We start from the raw sequence: 15,760 nt of genomic DNA, 5'->3' as shown, positions 1-15,760 counted from the left end.
GTGAGCCTTCCAGCTGTGGCCCAGCCCCATAAACAAGCTGCAGATAAGCAACATCTTCTGTCACGCCAATGAAAACCCTGGTAAGCTGCCTGTGTGCATCACTGCATGTAGGCATGCCTGTTTCTCTGAACTTCTGCACACTGATCCTGCTGGGAAGAAGAGCATGGAGAAACCACCCCTTCCCTATTTATTACTGATATTCTTGGCAGCATTGTTTTGTCCCACAGTGGTGGTTGGATAGGCTCTTTCTGGAGAGCTCCAGCAATGACAAAGCCCATGAGCCCATGGAATGCAAGGTCCCTGTGGCAGAGAAGACAATCTGCAATGTGGTGGGGCTCAGTGAAGCCTTGTGTTAGGGCTGAGGGCAGAAGTTGCAAAGATGGAAGATGCCATCCATGAGGGTTTCTGGAAGAACTTCGGAGAACCTTTGCACTTTCAATAGCATATCAAATCTGAGAACTGAGCATGGTTTTCCCATAAGCAAGCAAATAATAATTTGACAGAACCTTATTCTCCTAATTTACTGATGTAATTCACTGCTCTCCTAACATGCTGTGGTTTGCCCAGAGATATGGTTGATGCCGTGTTTCTGGAGACTTTTAAGGCCAGGCTGGATCTGGCCATAAACAACTTGAGCTGTGGGTGTCCCTGTTCATTGCAGGGGAGCTGAAATAGATGGCCTTTGAAGAACCTTTCCAGCTCTAAAGTCTCCATGATTCTATGATGTCTCCTTAGCTTTCCCCTAAGTTACACCGCATCAGTAGAAGTTTGGATGAAAGCTCCCAGAGCTCTCACTGGGGCTTTTCTCAAAGCAATCCTGTGAATGTGAACCACCAAGGCAATCCATTGCCGTGTGAATCTTTCCAAGAAAATCTACCTGCTAACCAACTCACCCATCTAAGTTTAGGCATCTAAAAAGGTCCCAGGGCTCCTCTTCCACTCAGTGGCATAACTGACAATGTCAGTGGAATGGATGTAGTAATCCATTTCATTGTGAAGCTCTAGCCCATACTGGCCAGGTGAATCGCACCCAGTTTCTCCCAACTGGACTCTTAGCTCATGGGCAGATACCATGCTATATAAACGCAGATCAGGGTGACTTGGGACGAATTTCATTCTTAGTGTCAGTGGCACCTCATGCTCTCCTGTCTTGGGAAGAATCTTGCAGTCTTTCAAAGCAACAGTTTCCCTTGTGACTCCCATCACTGGGAACATTTTGTCAGTGAACCTCCCTAGTGACAAAGGGTGGCTCAGTGGAATTCACACACATACATTTGCCCAGGGAAATAGTAGAGTTATTGTCTCTGGAGGCTTTCAAGACACGGGTAGGTGTGGCTCTTATGGACATGGTTAGTGGGCATGGTGGGGTTGGATTAGCAATTGAACTGGATGAACTCTGAGGTCTTTTCCAACCTCAATGATCCTCATGATTCTATAATTCTATGATCTAAACTAACAGCAACAATAGGATCTACCAACAGAAACCTAACTTGTCCAAAGTGCTCATTTGCTTAGAATGCTCCAACTCAATCCCTCCAGATACATCTCATCCAGGGAACAATTCACTCTGGAGACAGCTCTCAAAAGGCCAACAGGACATGACTGTGAAGTCCCCTAGCAATGTTGCAGCAGGCTCTGTACCCTTAATCATTTCCATATGCTTTTATGCCACATCACAGGGCATAAAATGCAAAGCGTCTATTTAAGACTAAAGATCCACTTTGGTGGGCTGTTCTTCCAGCGATCCATCACTCCTGCAAGAGATTAATTATTCTCTAGGACCACTGGGAAAGTGCATGGGGCCCAAGAGAGGCTTTGGGCCAGAGGCTGTGAAGTACAGAATCATAGAATATCCTGAATCGGAGGGCACCCATAAGGATCAACTTAAACTCCTCTTTCCATACAGGACCACCCCAATTCCAAGCTCTATGTCTGGGAGCACTGTCCAAAAGCTCCCTGAGCTCTAGCAGCTCAGGGCTGTGCTCACTGCCCTGGCTATGCTATTCCATGTCCACTGCACTCTGGGGCAGAACCTTTCCTTAACCCCCATGTGACCATCCCCTGATGCTGCTCAATGCCATTCCCTTTAGTTCTGTCACTGTCACCAGAGAGCAGAGATCAAGTTTCCAAAGTACAATGAAGTCAGGTCTGGACCCAGTGTATAGGCTGGGAAGGCACTGATGTTTTGTTTGGGGCCACACAACTGAAAACAGCAGAAGGCAATCTCCAGGAGGAGCATACATCCTTAGCATTCTTCTTCCAAGGAACAGGATACCTCATGCTAGCATCATGCAAAGATTCATTACCTTGAATCTAATGCTTCCCATCTTTAATTAGGGATTTATAAAGACAAATGTCTTGCAGAAGATAAGAAAGGAAAATTAATTTACCCTTGGGGACTATGGCCTGCTGCTGCATAGAGTTTGCTCTAAAGATGTACAGAGTCTTGGATCTGTAGAAGAGGCAAGAGTGGATTCCCTTGATTTCCAGCTCTGTAGCCCTGTGGCATGATTATAAAACCATCCATTTCAAATATTTCTGTCAGCAGTATGAGAGCTTTTCCCCTGCTTCCTGATATCTAACAGGAGCTATGTGCACATGAATTGGACAGGACCTGGCAGAGCAAAGGCAGAGATATTCTGAAACCACATCTGGGGTTGAACGTTGCAAACCAAGCTCATTTCTCCATTTTTAAAGCTTTGAAAAATGGTTAAGAAAACATTTTTGCAAAGGAATGACGAGCAAGACTGAATGTCTGCTTCACATTTTGTAGAAAGCAATGTTGACCCATTTGCTGTCTCATGCTTGCAGTGAAGTCAGGACCCGGATTGCTGTTGACCATAAATCCCGGGTCACCTGATGAACTTGCCATCAGAGGTACGTAGGATGATGGGTTTTAAAAATGAGTCACAGGATTAATAAAAAGACAAAGATGTTGGATTTTTTTTTTCCTTTCATTTTTTTTCTTTGGCTCCTAGTACAGACTCCCTTAAAAGTAATATTTTTGCAGCATCTATTATGCTTGGGAAAGATAGATGTATATCCAACTGCCTATTCCTTAATGATTCACAGATAGCAGCCTGACTCCAGCCCCAAAGGGAACTTTAAAACAAACCTTAAAATTATGAGACTCAGCAAAAGGACGTAAATAAAATTAGGAAAGCAAAACAAAACAAAAGCAATCTGAAAGACTCACCAATTTGGCAAATCCAAAGGGAAATACAAGGAAGGTTTTTATTTGCCTAATGCAAATAAGGAAAAATAACAATAATAAGTCTCCAGAGAGAAGGAAGAAGTCAGGGTAACCGAGTTGCATGTCAAGAGCTCATCTTTCTGTTTGAGCAGGATGAGGATTGGAATTCACTTGCTGATGTTAGAGCAAGCACAACAGAGACCGCAGTGAAATTCTTGCCTGCATGGTTAAACAGATGAAACAAGCTTGGAGCAGCCTCTGAAAAGAAAATTTCCATCTGGCTCGGGATCTGAATGAACACAATGGCCATGCGATGTTGCTAGGTTCCCTCCAGGGCAATACAAAAATCAGTGTGTCATTCAGAGAGGAGCACTCCCGTGGCTCTCTGTCGTGCAAATGCTGGAGCAGCGTCCTGAGCACGATGGTGTTGCTGCATCTGAGCCTGGCAATCTCTTCCGTGCATGATAACGTCTCGGAAACACTTTTGGGTAATGCAGCCAGTATGACTGTCCCGTGGGGGAGGGAAGGATTTACAGGCAAGTTTGTAAAGTAGGAGTAGACGTGGCCTTGAAAGTGGAACGTTGCACATTTTGTTTGTTGGACTAGATGAATCTTAAAGGTCCCTTCCAACTGAAGCAATTCTATAATTCTGTTATTCTGCGGACAAAACTTCAACTATAGGCAAAGATAATCCACAGATGCTAGTTATTCAAGTTCCCTGTCAGCTAACCATACACACACAATGTGTATGAAGCCAACCTGTGAAAATTCCCAGTCATGGATAATATTTTCCTGAACTGCTGGTTTGCATAAAGTGCTGTTTTGGTGGTCCATAACTCCAAGCAGCGTGTAGCTAACAGCCTTCCAGTTATGTCCTTAGCTTCCTGATGTTTGCATTGCTTTCTCATGGGTGTGACTTGGTTAAATATAGGAGATTTGAGGAATTTTTATCATCCTATTGTATCTTTCTTGTCTTAGCCATACAACTGGCAATAAACTGCTGCAACCTTGCTATTTCCCAAGAAAAAACATGCTATGGGAAGTCAGTATGGGGCTAAGTTCAACATGGGGTTGGCTAGGAATATACAGTATCCATTCAATCCCTCTGTAAAAGGAGGTGTGTGGCTTTCAGGGGAATTTCTACTTCGTTGCATTCCCAACTGGCTTCCATTGGCAATCCATTGGATGTGTTTTTCAGTCTTTGTCAGCAGAGGTTTCCAATAGACTTCACACTAATGCAGCACCTGGTCAATATTAGGAAATACTGTATGACTAATTTGATGGACTATTCTAAAAAATCAACAAGAATTTTATGACTATCAGCATCATTATTTAGATAGATGAAAAGATAGCATAGCAGTGGCTGCCAACTCAATAAATGCATGCTGATATAAATGCACAACAACTAAGGAAGAGAGATGGCAAAAATTATTCTGGAGGGATCTATTGAAGATTCATCACAGTAATCTACTTGAGGAAACCTGAGGTATTACAATGAATGAAGTGATGGCAATCTTCTCCACAAGGTGGGTAAGTCAGTAGGCACATCGCTATACTTATCCCTCTGATATCTTGTTTGATGCATATATTTCATGGAATGCCATCAAAGATTTTTTGCAAGTAGATTGCAAAAATGTTTCTTCAGCCCTTGCCACAAAACTTTGTTCTTCTGTATCTATAAATGATGAATCAGTGTAGTACAGGGCTTTAAACTGGTTGTTCTCCAGCTTTTCTGAACCAGAAGCTGTTAATCCTCACCGCTTTTTGCAGACTGCCTGGCTCCCTTTAAATCTGTTTTTCCATTAACCATTTATCAAGATTTCATAGACCAGCACGGTCTGGAGGCCACAACTTAGGAATCACTGTTCTAGACTACTGGTTCTTGCTTTTATTAGCAAACACAATGACTTTGTGTGGAGCACTGCAGCTGGCTTTCTCTATGCAAATCCTTTCAGCAGTGTTGAGTGTTCTCATAAAGCTTCCTATGCAAATAATTATTATTCCTCTGTGAGTTCCACAAACAGAAGCCTGGCTTCTACCCATCTCCAAGACAAGATATCCCTTTTCTGTCAAACTGTCTCCTCCACTGTTGTCAGAAACATTGAGAACGTGTATTTTCTTTTACCACAAAGTAGAAAGCTTGGGAAATCCTGGAGAAGAGAAAGAGGAGAATAATTCCCAAGCAAGTCATCTGAGTCTTGGAAAAATCGCTGTGTTTGCTGGGTCGGTCCCAAGACTTCTCTTTGTTTTTCCAACTCAGAAGTTCTTTTCTCTGCACTTGGTTTTCTAAGAATGTGAACTCACCCGCCCCGTCCTGTTTACAAGCTCGTAAATATGTAGATCAGATTTGGCTGCAGGGTAGGCTTTGGAAGGGCTGAATCTTGCTGGGAACACATGGCATTTTATGTACACTAAGGCCAGATCTGAGAAGCTCGAAGGAAAAACTCAATTTTTCACTGGGCCCTACCCAAAGAAAATTCTCCCCCAGAGCAAAATTCGTCAGTCCTGGCTTTAACTTACAGTGCGAAGCAAGCAGCAATCACCTTGAGTGGGTAGGCATCACCAGGGCACGAATAGAGAAAGGATGATTGACCTAAAAGGTGAAAAACTGTTTTCAGCTGATTATTTGTGATGCTTATGGCCCTAAAGCATGGAGAACTTGGTAGTGGCGGGACGCCAGCTTTTGGAAAATGCGCTATTGGAGGAGGTGTGGGAGCTTCCTTAGCGTGTTTCCACCGTACCAGTCCCAAGGACATTCTGTTTATATCAGAATCCAGCAGACAGCACGTCACCAGCCACAGAGCCTGGCACAGCACCACTTGCAGCCCGTGTCCCTTCCTGGAGTCGCTGGCTGTGAAAGATGCTGAACGGCATCCTCCAGAGAGCTGCGAGCTGTGATGTCATGGAGGAAAGGGTGGGGAAGAAAGACTGGGGGAGGCTGGTATTTTCAGCTTTCGTGAAAAACCAGGACCTGTTGTGTGGGCTTAGGAGGGGTTATTCAAGACTAGCCAGCCAACTTCTTGTTTCTTGTCAAACTTGGTGTGGAAAATCCTCCAACGCATGCCCGGTTTCCGCACCAAGCTCCAAGGCACAGCCCTTCTACAGTTATATTGCATGGTAAAATCTGCAATTATTCATTGCTTGCTGTTCTTTCTGACTTCTTCTGACGAGAAGGAAAACTTTTCTAAAAGTTTGTATTTTCTTTTTCTTGCCAGCCTGAAAGTATTCCAAGGAGACAGATAAAAGCTGCTCTGTATCTCCCAACCCTAAAAACCAGCTTTCAGCTGATATCAAGCTCTAAAAACATTACACTCCCCAAGCAGATTTTTTTCTCCCCCTAGAAAACAATGGGTCACTGTAACAGGGCTCCAAAAATACAACAGGAATGCTGATAACAACATCCACATAGCTCCCAACAGTTCCTGAAGCCTTAGCTTGGAGGGATAAGACCTCATGTGTAGTGTCACGAGGGAAACCCCTCAGTCCTTGCCCCCATCTGCATGGTGAGGATCATGTCTGATATGTCCGGTTGTGCATCTTTTATCTGGTTATTTAGCAGTGTTGGCTGAAGCCATATTTTTGGGTCAAGTCAGCAGGCACAGAGCAAGGGATCAGATTTTGACTGAGGGGCACTCAGGCTGTTAGCAGGGACCATGGAAAGAGTTTGGCCTGAACTTGGTGCAATGGGCAGCAGAGCCAAGGGATGGATGGGCATGCTGATCCTGGTTTGGGAGAGTTTCTCTGTGGCAGTGCCAAGCACGTGGGGAATGCAGAGACCCCTTATCCCCTTTATTTGCCAGCATTGTTGCGTTGAGTTTGGACTCGATGGTCCCTTCAGGTCCCTTCCAACACTTATGTCACAATAATGTCACAACCTGTCAGTGGGAAGGAGTGACAAGCCCAGAAATCCCAGATGATCATTTTCTTTTCTTACTTGAAACACACATCTGGATGTCATGGATGAATAGAAGGCAAAATGACATAAAACACACCAAAAAATGGTTATTCTGTTGACCTAACAGCAGAGCCAAGCCTGGGATGAGCACTGAGATGCTGGGAAGGGTTATAACAGCAGTCTAACCGCCATCATGGTTGTTTTGTTCAAGGTTTATAGCCACAGGGAGTCTTAAGAAGACTTTTTTGGGGGAGGGGGGAGAATGCAAGGACCTTGTCACACTGCCTGGTTTAAATGCCTGCACAGGGCAATGGGATCTTTGCTGAGAGGAGATGAGTGTCTCAAAGAGCCTCATTACAGTGATGAGGCTCACTCTCCACTGACATGTTCCCACTCTATCTCTGCCCTATCTCTACTTCTTTTTTAATCTCTGATTCTGAGGGGAAAAGATGGGAATTTGCATTCAATTTCCATGGCAATTTGTGTACATCCCCTGAGATACCCACTTGCCTCTCTCTTGCCTTTTCACCAGATAAATAAACCTTTTTGCCGCCCCTGCTCATCATTCACTGCTCAAAAGTAATAGCTGTGGGACCTAGTACGCCTGCCTTAATGTGTCCTTGACTCTTAATTAACTCTTAGATGTGCTAATTTTGCATACTGACTTCTTGTTCCAGGGAGCTAACCTTAAGTGGACTTTCCACCCCTTCTTAGAAAAGTGCTGCTTTCATGGACAATCCCTGTCAAAATCTGTCTGGTATCATGCCAGATAATTATTATATCCTCTCCTCCCATCATCACAAAATTTTTTCACACATGCCACCTCCCTCTGATGAGATGTTTATTTGATGAATAAAGAACCATGCCATGTATGTTTTGCTTTACTTGAAGACTTCCACCAGCAGTGTTTCCTAAAGGCAAAGAATCTGGTGTCTGCTGGGGAACCCCCAGTGGGTCCCGAAGGCTTGTTTATCTTTGAGCAGAAGTCACTTGTGTACCTTGTGCAACAGATCTGCCCCCAAATAGAGACGCTGCATTTGCTCTGAGACAAGACCCAGCTTCCCTGCAACACAGATCCTTCTTGTTCCTGCATCCAACATATGGTGGATGCTCCATACCTGGAGGTCAGGTAGGATGGGGCATTGAGCACCTGATGGAGCTGTGGGTTCATCGCAGGGAGTTGGACCAGATGGCCTTTAAGGGTCCCTTCCAACTCAAACCATTCTGTTTTTCTATGTTAAATTTTTACAAAAACAGCACTGCCTCAAATCCTCAAACCTTTAGGCTTTCTTGTAGGACATAAGCCCTCAAGACCTTTGCTCATCAAACCCTGAGCAAAGACATAGATAGAAGCTTTCTGTAGCTCCAGATTCTTACTCTGCTCCTATAGATCACCTTCAGATATTCAAAACACTGAAAAGAGCAATTTTGCTGGCAGCTGAAACCATCTGCCTCAGTGGTTCTTCAGGACTATCAACTTGTTTGTACCCAAATAGCTTGTAACAGAGGGTGAAGCTGAGTCACCTCATGGTCCCTAGCATGAATGTTATGGTACAGATTTTAAGAATATTTATGCTCTGAACTCTCATTAAATTCATGGCCATCTTGCTTGAAAAAAATATCCTTCTGAACAGGGGGGAACTTTTCCTCTGTTTCAATCCCACTATCACATACAGTAGCAATATTGTCAGTTCTGGAGGAGTGCCCTTGCCCCCCCGAAGAGCAGCACATGGGAGCATTTTGGTGAAATGGTTCTTTAGGGAAATACATTTCTTTCCAGTAACAGTTGATGACTTGATCTTGCAGCTACCTCCTTCACAGAAAGGCTGTCAAGGCTGTTGGCAGAAGGACATGTGTGATCCACCTCGGAGCAGTGATTCATGGAGTGTTAGTAATAATAACAAAAACTCGGATCATAAACAAGCCAAGAAAAGGAACAGATGAACTGGACCAAAGAAGAGTGAAAAATAGAGGGAGCTCTTATGGAAAACCATGTTCCATTTCGGTGCCCGCAATGCAGGAGAGATGCTGAGGAGATGGAAAATGCTCTGAGGAGCTCAACGAGATGATGCAAAGGTCTGGAAATCTTGACTTGGAGCATGAAATTAATGGAGTGTGATCTACTGGCATTATCCAAGAGAAATTGAAGCAGGTTGCTCATGCACTGCAGTGACATACAGGGGAAGACATTTCTGATAGCAAATGAGTTTTTAATCCAGCCAAAGGCAGTAGAAAAGCTTAATGGCTTGAATTTATAGCTAGATAAATTTACGTTGGAAAGTAAGCAGTCATTTTTAATAGCAGTGATACAAAGGAACTGGAAAAAATCATGACTAGAGACATGGGTTCTCCATTATTTGCAGTCCTGAGTGTCTTTCTAAGAATAAACACGTTTTTGAGTAATGGGGTGAAAGAAGTTATTGAACAAGGTGCTTGTGTCGTCAATAAATCACTGCAGACAGAAACTTCTAGCCTTGCAAACTGTGACTAACATTAGCAAACCCTGTTCCAAAATGAGGTGGGACCTGAATATAAGACAAGTGTAAAAGCCACCATGTTATAAAGGGTCTCCAGATACACTAAGTGCAATAGCTGTCTGAGAACAGTACATCTGCTCCAAAAACTGCTTGAAGTGGGAATAGAAGTGGACTTTATTCCCCTCTGCAACATCCTTCCCCATGTTTGACATGCACATATGCTGTGATGTCTACATCTCTGTGCGTTTGCTCTTAATTAGAGCGACTGACAATGAGTCAAGCCTCTGTGTCAAGAGGTTTAATTGAGTATAATGAAGGTTTTGCTTCTTGGAGATCATGTCAACATTAAATTAATTACAATGAGCTGCAATGTTGGTATTTGAAAACAGTCGGACTCTCTGCACTCTCGCACCCAGAGCTAATATCTTTTGGTATGTCAGTAATTGCCCACAGCAAACAAAGCTGAGAAGAAACAAGAACCACAGAGTGCACTCTGGGCTCTTCCTCTCAAAAGAACGGCTGTCACTTGCTGGCACTGATGGCAATGTTTGCATGGCCCTTTGAGTGCCATCAGCAGAGACCAGAGCCAGCTTCAAACAGCCATTCAGGTCCCAGCAGCATTATAGCTGCGTTTCTTGTGCTGCTGAAGAAATCAATGCATCACACACCAATACTCCTGGGCAGATCTGGAGACTCAAAGCAACTGGTGAGAGCAGCCTGGTGTGTCTTTGTGCTGCGCAGTCTGGCACCTGACCTCATGCTCTCCTTTAGGGTCTCTGTCAGGCTAAGCATGATGAAGACACACAAAGTGACCTCCTCGCATTTGTCTCAAGAGGAAAGCAGATAAATCCCCTGATTCCAGCTCTTACAATCGTGCCTATGCTGATGGCTGCTATCTCCCAATTACATACCAGGCCGTGTAGCATCACACAGATAGACCAGACTTCTGTTCTTCAAATGCATATGCATTTGACTTCCAAAGTGCAGGACCCAAGATAGCAAGGAATGAGGGTAGTAATCACTATTTGCAGCCAGAAGCTCCTTGGTTGATTAAAAAAAATAATATGCTTTTCTAACTGAATCAAATGTCTTGGTGTGTGTGCAATGGAGAGGATGGAGAAAATGGTTTGGGCTGCTGTGCTTGTACGTGAGTCCTAAAATAAAGGCCTGGCACTTCAACCTCATGTATCTGGAGATGAAGACTTCCATAGTACCCTAGGGGGTTTTTGGACTCCCCCGTTACTCTTGGAATGCTCAAATCTCTCCATGCACACATGAATTTTCCATGGAAGTTGGGCTAACTCTGTTCCAAAAACTGCACATAACCATGTGGCTACCTAAGGGCTAACTCACAAGGTTGAACCTTGTCAAGAGTTGTTTTTTTTTTAATGTCCTCCAAGTTTGGAAAGTAAGAATAGCACAGCTGCACTTGCCCTCTTCTGATAACCTCTTTGACATCTCCTAAAAGCAACTACAGAACATCAATTCACTCCCATTACCAGTACCACTAAGTCCATGTCTGATCAGAAAGGACAAAACATCCCCATGAAATCTATGTGATTCCCCAGTTAGGAATGTATGGGGAGGTGCTGTATTTGACTCACCTCTGGAAAGTAAAGCAGTAAGCTGTTCAGCAGATGTGACCTTACTTCATGCTTAGGGAATAACATAGACAGATGTTTGACCCTGCTTCAGTAAAGAAATGGGAATGTCAGCTGAGAGTTCTTCTTTGCTAATGGCCATCTTCTGAACTAACTCATGCCATGAGACAATCAGCCTCAGGGAAAGGATGCTCGTGTCTGTTACATGTAGGGACATCCTAGGAGAAAAAAGAGCCATTTACAAAGATGGGGAAAAAGGAGACAAGCTTTGCAAAGGCTGAAATTATTCAGCAGGAGTTGAATTTAGAGTCAGTTTTCAATATAGAGTACAACTTGCACTGCTGGTGAACTTAAGAGCTTTTTCCTCAATGATAACCTGTATATAACAGATCTTTAGTGACACAGGCACTGCCCAATATATATGAAGTAACAAAAGCAGATGCACATTTCTGGGAACCAATTTCTGGGCAACCAGAAATTCCCAAGTAAGGGAAATATTCATAGAATCACAGAATGGTTTGTTTTGGACCTTTAAGATCATCTAATTCCAACCCCTCTATTATAGGCAAGGACACCTCCCACTAAACCAGGTTGTTCACAGCCCCATCCAGCCTGGCCCTGAATGCTTCCAGCGAGGGGGCATTCACAGCCTCACTGGGCAACCTGTTCTAGGCCAAATCCAGCTTCTCTGACCTGAAGGAAAGGGAGCAACTAGGTCATCTCTTAAGATAATTTCCAGCCCTGGTCATCTATATTTTGTGTCACAGATCCCCATGATTTTAATGTGAAAAGGTGGAATTTTAAGAACCTTTTGCAGAGTGTGTCAGTGCATGCTTGGGAGCAATGTTCTCTGGAAATCCGGATGTCTAGCTTGTGGGAAATTTCAGTTTGATGTTTGCTTTCTTCCCGAAACAGAATGCAATAAAAAAGTAATGAAAATTTCCAATGAACTATAAATTAAAAACAAATAAACAAATTCCAAGAACCTCCAATGCACACTGTTGTTTAAAAATGATGGACCTCTGCAACCCTGAGAACTACCAGCTGAGGAGGAAATGCTTGTTAATCTACAGAGACAGCCATGCCAACAGCCAGTCACAACCTGATGTGCACCACTGGGCTGACTCCCTCTTTTCAAGCCTTCACAATTGCAGGGTTCAGAAGATGTAAAGTTCTTGCCCATATATGTTCCCCAGGCTTTCCATGGTTTGATCATAAGAGGAGATTAGAGAATGGAAGTCATGTAGTCTTTAGAATTTTTCAATCTAGAGTGCCCTAAAATCTCCAATATTAACACGATTGTACCAGGAAAACTCAAAGCTCTAGAAAGCCCCTTCTGGAGCCAGTGTACTCAAGGCTTCCAGGTTACTTGTGTTGAATCCAGGAGCGTTCACCGGGTTAGCACAGAACTGCCAAGATTTTCAGCCTGCTGGTTGCATGGTAAGAAAGCCATGGGAAACTGGCATGAAAGCACTGCCCTGGAGCTATGAGTAGCAATTGAAGTAGAGGTTGTTAAACCTGGAACATTTCCACTTGGTTTTCCAACTGGCATTTCCCAATGAAATCCTCCTTTGTTGGCCAGAAATGCACTACTTGGGAATCTCCTGTGTTCTGTATCTGCTTAAATGCTTCTCCTGAAGGGAGCTTATGAGCAGGAGGGGGATTGACTTTTTGCATGGTCTGGTAATGAAAGGAAAAGGGGCAATGGCTTTAAGCTAGAAGAAGGGAAATTTAGATTGGATATTAGTAAGAAATTCTCTACTCAGAGAGTGATGAGGAAGAGAAGCTGTGGATGTCCCATCCTTGGAGGTGTTCAAGGCCAGGCTGGATGGGGAGTTGGGCAAACTGACCTGGTGGGGGGCAACCCTGTCTACAAAATGGGAATTGCCACTGGATGGTCTGTATGGTCCTTTCTAATCCAGGCCATTTTATGACTGATTCTATGATTCTAAGCTTCTACAATTCAGACCATTGCACACAGGAGAATGATATGTGCTTCACAGGTGTGCAGGAGGCTGAATCCACACCCCAAATATTATGAGAAAGTCAAAGAGGAATGGTTTGCTTATGCTGCTGACTCTGTATTGGCATTGGAGAGTGCAGACTTCTGCCATGGCTGCATAAAGGAAGGAGGAGTGTAGAGGTTGCACAAGTGTATCTTTTCTCCAGTTTTAACTTCTGCCTACTGGTTTTCTTTTCTTATTCCTAACTCCTCTTTCCTCACTTATGTACCATACATAATAATATAATACAAAAAGATGCCAATCAATCACCCGCAGACAGTTAAGCTGCCAATTTTGTACCCAGAATAGCCATTTTCAATTTAGCAAATGGAAATACATACAGGTCTGCCCAACATGCTTGTTCTTTGCAGCAGCATGGATGTCATCAGACCTCTGAGCCCTGCAGCTCTGACTGCTGTAAAAGGCAGTACTTCCACCCCCAGCCATGCTGGGCTAGATAAAGAATTAAGCTGTTGATCTGGGAGAAGAGAAATGACGTAAGTAATAGCAAACTAAGGACTCTTTTTTGATTGCTGATGAGAAGGGAGGGCAAAATACTTTTGCCAAGGTAATTTTGCTTTTCGTTTGAAAAGAGTCCTTCCAGTAGTTGGAGAAGATCAGAACATGCCTTAACAAATAGACATCATTTTTCAGATTATCTCAGGGCTTGATTCCTATCCTGAGACTTCTATTAAGGTAGCTTCTGCTTCCCTGAAAAATTAAAGCACCAGTGCTGCTGAATTGCAGAACATCCTACAGTGACCCTGTAGAGGGGATGGGGAAGGGAGCATGGCTTCCCTCTAAGCCAAATTCTTCAGAGAACTCCTGGTCATGGGGGGGTCATTCTCTCTGGCCCTCACATTGGGCTATTTGAACCAGAAGAGGAAGAACTTGGCTGACCTGAGATATTCCCTTGGGCACCAGGTGACAAATCAGTACAGAATTCATCCTCAAAGGAGGGGGTGACCATTGGACCAACTGGGATATTTCTCTCCCAGGGTAAAGGTGCTCTCTGCCCCCCTCACTGCCTGGTACATCCGTATCATCTCTGTCTTCTGTCCATTCCTTTTGACCTCTCCTGGCTTGTCTCCCTCAGAGACCTCCCTGAGGAACAAGGAGGCCTGGCATCAATTAGCTGGTCATCAATTCTCTTTGATGCCTTGGCACAGAGAAATCCCCGGATGCTCACTCAGAGTGAGGAAATGGTGCAATCTGTGGATGGACTCTGCAGATCAAGTCAGGGCTCCCAGAGGGGATTGAGAACCTCTGGATCAAGAACATGCCCTTGTTCCTCATCTCTCATGGCAGAGATGTCCCAGATGTGGCCCACATTAGGAGGTGCGAGGGTGCCATGAAATTCAGAGCCTCAGAGAAAGACTTTTAGATAACACAGAAGAATTTGACTACATGGCTGAACGTGACTCGGTGCCATTCACCAACAACCAGGTCATGCTGCAAGTGAGGACAGATGAGTCTGGAGGCTGACAATCTGCTCCCTGCTTGTGTGGGATTTCTTTTGAGTGTACCTCCAGCCCTCCTTAAGTTTTCCTGTCCACGGCAGCAGTGGAACTAGGTCATTTCTATACATAGAGTGCTTTGTAGATGGAACTTGAGGTCTGAACAAGTTTCTTGTGGTGTGTCACTGGGCAAAGTCCCAAGCCACGGAAGGGGACATGCTTTTTCCTGCAGAGAATCTGTGCCCTGAACTATTCCTCCATTGGGGTCTTCAGCTATTTCTCAATGGGAAACAACTGCTTCCCCCCTGTAGCTTGCCTGTGGCACATTCCACAGTGGTCTGGTCCCACTTCTCCCCCTCCTCTCCCCAGAATATCCATTCTGAAAATGATGTGCTCACAGTTCCCTACAGCCAAGACAGCACCATACCAAGCTGTCCCTGTCACAGAGCTCGGAGAATTCTGCTTTCCTTGGCCCCTAATGTTGCTTCTGCAGCCAAGGGCATGTTCAACTTGCAAGCCAAGAATGTCAGACTGACCCCTCCTGCCTGGGATGTGGGAGAGCTCAAGGGTGATTATTCTTTTATGGACATCCTTTCTCACTCTCTGCCATTAAGAGTCCTTTGAAAGAGACCACTTAAAGTAATTCTGAAATATACAAATCAACAAAGGTGCATTTCAGCCTGCCACTTGTTCTCCAGAGCGAAACTGAAAATGGGGCATGATTGGGAAATGTCAAGGATGTTCATAGCAATGCCACACGTCTACTTCATTCTCCAACAGTCTTAATCCCTTTACACACAGAGATTCCCAAGTGCTTTCCAAGCAGTACCACGGTATCTCTCCTGACACAACTCTCATGCAGCCTGCCAGAAAAAAAAAATACATCTGATGAGAGCAAGGGAAAAAATATATGGGTTGGCTATTTCATTCATTGAGAAGCATGCAGATTAGGGGAGACAAATGCAAATATTCATGTAGAGCATACTTGTAAAAGTGTATTGGCCAGAGCAGTTGAGATAGAAATAATTTTTAAAGTCAAACACAGAGTTTCATTCCTGAAACATTCCTAAACAAAACTTTTCTTTTGAGGTCCAGGGACAGGAATGCCAAAGCATGTTGTATTGGAATTTATAT

The 15,760-nt window shown here is 44.1% G+C and overlaps 1 protein-coding gene across 4 annotated transcripts in view; it reads right to left on the bottom strand.

Annotated features, from left to right (window-relative positions):
* The window catches only part of ADRA1D (adrenoceptor alpha 1D), a 40,100-nt gene that overhangs the window by 7,781 nt on the left and 16,559 nt on the right, over window positions 1-15,760 (bottom strand). Inside the window, exon 2 of one of the 4 annotated variants that reach the window (XM_048943655.1) lies at window positions 5,714-5,786. The exons of the other annotated variants lie outside the window; for them this stretch is intronic. Coding sequence (XP_048799612.1) covers window positions 5,714-5,786 — 73 coding nt within the window. The remainder of the gene's footprint in view (window positions 1-5,713; window positions 5,787-15,760) is intronic. 4 annotated transcript variants of the gene reach the window in all.

Source organism: Lagopus muta, chromosome 4 (genome assembly GCF_023343835.1).
Source record: "Lagopus muta isolate bLagMut1 chromosome 4, bLagMut1 primary, whole genome shotgun sequence".
Taxonomy (NCBI): domain Eukaryota; kingdom Metazoa; phylum Chordata; class Aves; order Galliformes; family Phasianidae; genus Lagopus; species Lagopus muta.
Note: the sequence above shows the minus strand (reverse complement) of the source record. Positions and strands in the feature narration are given on the sequence as shown.